General features: G+C 38.4%; 1 protein-coding gene across 1 annotated transcript; it reads right to left on the bottom strand.

The window, feature by feature from the left end:
- Positions 1-552: 552 nt before the first annotated feature.
- LOC117830655 (glycolipid transfer protein-like) lies at positions 553-4,173 on the bottom strand. Its single transcript, XM_034708857.1, has 5 exons — positions 3,972-4,173; positions 3,510-3,568; positions 3,233-3,366; positions 2,974-3,124; positions 553-1,679 (listed from the first exon to the last, which is right to left on the bottom strand). Exons 1-5 carry the CDS (start codon positions 4,072-4,074, stop codon positions 1,497-1,499), a joined length of 630 nt encoding a protein of 209 aa, XP_034564748.1. The 5' UTR covers positions 4,075-4,173; the 3' UTR covers positions 553-1,496.
- Between the last annotated feature and the right edge of the window lie 85 nt (positions 4,174-4,258).

The raw sequence follows: 4,258 nt of genomic DNA on the forward strand, positions 1-4,258 counted from the left end.
TTGGAGCTTTTCCATCCTATCTATCAGTCAGGCCAGGCCAGGCCACTGTGCTGATAAACCTACAGGATTACAGACATGCTCCCCTCGCTCTCGGGCAGAGACGATTAGCTCGGGCTGGTCTCCTGCGGGAGAGGAACCAGAGCCACTCCAACCTCTGGGACACACTTCAGATAAGAGAGACTGGGCAGAGGAAGAGACTGGTTGATCTGGGGGATTAGGAGACATAAAGAGGCAGGGGGCTTTTCCTTCTTAATTTACTGCTGATGTCTGAAAAAGCAAGCAGCATGAAAAATATGTATGGTGGGAGCAAATTAAATTATGGTCTGCACTAGAACATACCATGCTATTTCAAAATTACAACAACATAAATCAAAACTGTTTATTTGTGTCATTTAAGAGCTCAACTGCCACAGACAGGAGCATGGATTGAAATATTCCTTAAGGAAGCAGCAACCCAAATGTGATTAAAACAAAAAGACAAAAATAAAATAAAATAAAGTAAATATCGCCATCTGGAGGAGAAATCATGAACTACAATAGTCAGTATACAACTCATGTGAAACACGTTTTTTATTTTTAATCATTTAAAATAAATATCTTGTGATATTCTCAAAGTTGTTACAGCAGATTATTGAGAGACAAACAGCAAAACTAATAAAAAATCATTCATTGTGGATCAATGATCTAATGAAAAAGTAATTGATAAATGCATGCATAGAATGTTTGACATAGTTAAGTGCATTTAAAAGTTGTTGGGTCAGTTGAAAAATGAAAATGAACCACATAGAACAAATAACAAAACAAACAACACAACACAAGTTAAACAGACCACACCCTCTTACCAACCAGACACACCACACACTCCACACACCTAAAGCCCTTAGGGGAAGAAGTCTGTGCTGGGTGTGGACTTTTGCTTAGTAAGTTAAATAGAATGTGAAAATGAATGAATGCTGTGTTTAAAAGGAAAACCTTGTGTATTTGTCAGTGACATCAAGGCACACAGTAGTTTCAAACTAGTACTACACAACCTAAATGTGTTGTAAATATTCCAAAAACAGAACTGAGACTGCTGCTCCTTAGTAAACAGCTGAGGTAACTCCATGAATTGTTTCCTGTAACAACAATGTTACAGTTTCCCTTGATGAAACCAGCATTAGTCACCTATCAATGTCATAAGCAAGAAACTCTCACAACAACAATAATCATTCTGCAAGAATTAGAGCAGCATCGTCCCTGTTACAATCCTGCTATTACCTCCAATTTGGTGAAGAGCAAATGCTAAGCATCTAATGCTTGGTTTTAATTAAGGCATAATTTCAAGACCCACTAGTATCAAATATTCAAAAAGGCATGATTAAAACAATAAATAGTACACTCTGAGGAAAAATTACAACAATCCTTTAAAAACCAACTCGAAAATTTGACTTTTTCTGTCAGTACAATGCAGCGGTGTAATGGAGCTGCAATTCCAGTCCACTAATGTCCAAAGGACATCAAACAGTGTAGTCCAGCTCTGCGTTCATATTTGTGTACATCTCATAGATGGCATCTATAGTGGTGGTGTAATTTACCAAGAACTGACGCACATTTGCCAAACAGTCCTCCTCTTTCACTTCCTCTCCTTTGGACAGAGACTTCAGGAAGTTTGATCTGTAGGGAGCTGCAACTAATGCCGCCTGTGGAGGTAGAAAAAAAGGAAGATTTTCCATTATAAGAATAGGTTGACACAAGTATAACATGTGCCATTAAAGGGATAGTTTGTTTTTGAAGTTGGGTTGTATGAGGTACTCATCAATTTTTGGTGTATTACCCACAGGGAATTTGGTCAGCTTGGCCTATGTCAAGAAAGGAGTACCTATGCTATCAACTGCTATTGCTGGGGTCCTCTTTACCATGTTATTTAGCTAATTTTGATAAATATCAAGTATTAACTTCTAAAAATTGAAGAAAGTCGGTTAAACAAGTTCCACTCGTGACAGCAGTAGATCTCTTGGTTCGTGGGCATGGCTTAGACACCTGCACAACCAGGTAACTTGGAATCCCTCCTGCCCTCCAGTCAGAACCTTCTGTTCTGACTGGAGGGCAAACTATCCCTTTAAATACTATTAAAAATAGATATATGGTGTTTCTAGTAGACAAAATAATTCAGTTCCATTTATGCCAGAACTATGTCAAAAGCACTATCTGTTTGTTGGCTGAACATGTGACAAGACACTTGTCTTTATCTGTTCAGGGTTATTACTGAATTTAATTGAATTTAATTGAACTCTTATCTTATCTTATTAGGGACAAAACTACCTTGAAAATCAGATTATCCAAGTCTATCACTCAACTTTTAAAACCTGTAATTATAGTTTAGAGTTGCTTTTCTGTCAATGCAACTGTAAAATATAATTTGTGTCAACTTGTTGTGGTCTTCCTGATGTATTATCAGACTGGGTTAGAATGAAATTGGTTGGAGTTGAAAATAAATTAAGCAAACTTATTTGGCAAGTCTAAATCTAATTGTAAAAGAGATAGCCTGACATGTTTATGACCTGGTTTAGAAGTATTGATGACAAATGATGAGAGGGAAATATGACTTAGTCAGAAGCATGAACAATTGCACACAATAACAAATTTGTAACAACACAGTCAGTCAATAGATCAGGATGACATGCAAGCAGAAGATTTTAAATGAGTGTGTGCAACAAGATTTAAAAAAAGAGTAGTTCAAAGTTAATTGACACCGATAAATGTTTTGACAGTTGGTCAGTTTGCACTGACAATCAGAAGATCAACAGTGTTGACAAAGTGAGTCAGCTTCAAGTTCAACAGCTTAATGTTTTGTTAAGTAAGTAGACAAAAATGATCCATTTAACATAATAAAGGCACTAATTCAAATAACATAAACACAATAAAGGCATACATTCAAGTAAAACAAGACATATAAAAATAAATAATCAACTGGGGACTCGACATAATCCTTACACTGAAAATTTTCTGAACCATCCACCCGTGATATTTCTTCAGCGCCTGCTCATAAGCTTTGGTGACATTCACCCGCATAAGGTTGGGGTTGTTTTCATCCTTTTCCCCATCTGCCAAACTCTGCAGCAGGATCTGTATGAAGCGGAGACCCCTACAGGAGAGACCAAGCACAGAGAAAAAAAGTATCTGTCAGCTTTAACTCGGCAGCTTAAAGTTCAACTTACTGTATGACATAACATAAAGTTCAGAGAGTGTTCACCTTTTAAGCCACATCAGTGCTAATGTAGCTCCAACTTTAGGCCATTCTGCTGGGTTGGCCTCTCGTTCTGCCTCAAGTATGCTCTGCAGGGTCACATACTTTTCAGGATCCTTCAGATATACTCCTCTGATTTTCTGAAAAAATTTGAATTTGGGTTGTGTGAAGGAGCAGCACTATTAAGCTTCCACTTCATGTTTAAAAAATATGACAAGCAGCATGAAAAGACATCAAAGCACTGAAGGAGGCATACAAATAAGCAGACACATCTGTTTCTCACCGTTATATTTCCATTTATGTCTGATTTGATGGGTAAAAATACTTTTGATCCCAGGCAGTCTGAGAGAGAAAGAGACATTTGAGAACATAAAAAATGAATGACTTCATCACATGTCCCTGACTGAAAGGGGGTGGTGAATACAGATCAGCATTTAGGTGTAAACAGAAAGGAAAAAATGCAGTGAATGCATAGTAAGTTAAAGGCACAATGAGGTCAATGTATTCAGTTCTATGAGTAAACAAAGAGTGTCTCTATGCAGGCTGCAGCTGGTCCGGAACGACCAATGGTGCTTCTCATCTGCTGTGTATGTGTGAAATAACCACGAGCTGGTATCAGACAAGTGACAAGTCATTTAGAGTAACATGTGAGGAAGAAGTCAGCCAATATCTACTGTAACCAGATAGAGCACGAACGCCTCAGACACTATCGAGTGTTTCATCGAGTTTAGATAGTTACACTTACCGAAAAATAATGGGAGATGAGAGACAGTCTCCAGAAACAACTTAGTGTCTATAGACTTGTCTGGAGGTAGTTCTCTAAATTGGTTATCCAGTAAAAGAGACATGTTCCGTCCGTATGAACAGGCAGATGTCGAGAGCGGCTTTCGGCTGTTGAGAACCCGGAACTCTTTTCTTGTCAGATGGGTGGGGAAGCGCCACCAGCCCCTATCACTTTCGTCTTCCTCCAACAGGTGGGACAATACAAACGGGCATGTTCAAACCCACACAAAACACGACACAAAAAGCGAG

This window comes from Notolabrus celidotus, chromosome 19, assembly GCF_009762535.1.
Source record: "Notolabrus celidotus isolate fNotCel1 chromosome 19, fNotCel1.pri, whole genome shotgun sequence".
NCBI classification, from domain to species: Eukaryota; Metazoa; Chordata; class Actinopteri; order Labriformes; family Labridae; genus Notolabrus; species Notolabrus celidotus.

What these genes read in the sequence shown, in the direction of transcription:
- LOC117830655 (XM_034708857.1), bottom strand. Translation starts at nt 4,074, where the DNA reads ATGTCTCTTTTACTGGATAACCAATTTAGAGAACTACCTCCAGACAAG. An exon ending in GCACTGATGTGGCTTAAAAG is followed by an intron (nt 3,125 to 3,232) that starts GTGAACACTCTC and finishes TCTCTCCTGTAG; the next exon opens with GGGTCTCCGCTTCATACAGA. An exon ending in TGGTTCAGAAAATTTTCAGT is followed by an intron (nt 1,680 to 2,973) that starts GTAAGGATTATG and finishes CTACCTCCACAG; the next exon opens with GCGGCATTAGTTGCAGCTCC.